At 36.5% G+C, this 1,116-nt stretch overlaps 1 protein-coding gene across 1 annotated transcript in view; it reads left to right on the top strand.

The window, feature by feature from the left end:
- Nucleotides 1–692, top strand: part of Clec1b (C-type lectin domain family 1, member B) — an 8,871-nt gene extending 8,179 nt beyond the window's left edge. Inside the window, exon 7 of the mRNA XM_005378941.2 lies at nt 485–692. Coding sequence (XP_005378998.1) covers nt 485–629 — 145 coding nt within the window. The 3' untranslated portion in view covers nt 630–692. The remainder of the gene's footprint in view (nt 1–484) is intronic.
- Nucleotides 693–1,116: the final 424 nt, after the last annotated feature.

Raw genomic sequence — 1,116 nt, 5'->3', positions numbered from 1 at the left:
GGAGTCTAGTAAATGATACAAACAAGTTAAAGAGCAATTACCTTGCAGCATGCTGTTTTAGTTCTACTACCCAGTAGTGTAAGTTCTCAATTTAAAAGTATTTAATGAGCTGTGTCTTCCTTGAGCTTATTCCCACGCTGTGCAGCTGCTTTCCCTACAAGAATCTCCCATCTTCTCTCAATTTACCTCTATCCCACCCTTCCTTCGCTGGTGAACTAGAGTCTGATCTTGTAGACAGAGCCTTTGTCAGCAGGTCACAGCTGTCCATCTCTTCCTCTGGACTCTCATGATAGTTAGTCTCACCTGCTCCTTGACTTTGTGTTCTAGTGCTTGATTAAATTGTAATAGGTCTTTTTGCACGTGCTAACTTTCTTTATACGCCAAACAGAGTGAAAGTCTCTCAGTAATGACAATGCTCCTCACTCACAGTTTGACTATTGTTTATTCATTTTCAAAGGAAGGCCCTCTCCCTTTTTATTTACAGGCTTGAGTATTTTGAAGATGGAGAAGAAAACATGGATTGTGCTTATTTTCATAATGGGAAAATCCACCCTACCTTTTGCAAGAACAGACACGATTTAATATGTGAAAGGAAGGCTGGCACGATGAATGTGTACCTACTACTTTAATGCCAAAAAGATGGACATGGTATAAGACAAGATTTTATATAATAAAATTTCTATATGAAAGAATCCCAAGCCACAAATTTGCTTATTTTTTTTCTTTTTCTCTTGGGAGTCATTTTTTTATATTACCTTTTCCTCCAGCACTACTCACTTAATCTCTTCTTTGCCCATTTAGAAGGCAACCTGTGGGTTGATTATTCACTTTCAGTTGCTCTATTTTCCTTTAGTTTTCTTTCTTTTTGTCTTCCATTTCTAATTACTGTATTTGAACATGCTGTAGTTCCCTGCATCTTCAGATATATGCATATAAAATTAAAATTAGGACAAGAAATGATTGGGCTTAGGTGATTTAAATTGCACAAAATATCTAGGTTTCAAAGACATTATAAAGTGGAAATAACTCTAAATTTAGAATATGAAGAGGAATTGGAATGGTATGGTTGATTGACTGAAATATAGCCATGAACCAGTCGTGCAGCCTCTTTAACCT

This window comes from Chinchilla lanigera, unplaced genomic scaffold, assembly GCF_000276665.1.
Source record: "Chinchilla lanigera isolate Chin_1 unplaced genomic scaffold, ChiLan1.0 scaffold00012, whole genome shotgun sequence".
In the NCBI taxonomy this organism is placed as follows: domain Eukaryota; kingdom Metazoa; phylum Chordata; class Mammalia; order Rodentia; family Chinchillidae; genus Chinchilla; species Chinchilla lanigera.
Note: the sequence above shows the minus strand (reverse complement) of the source record. Positions and strands in the feature narration are given on the sequence as shown.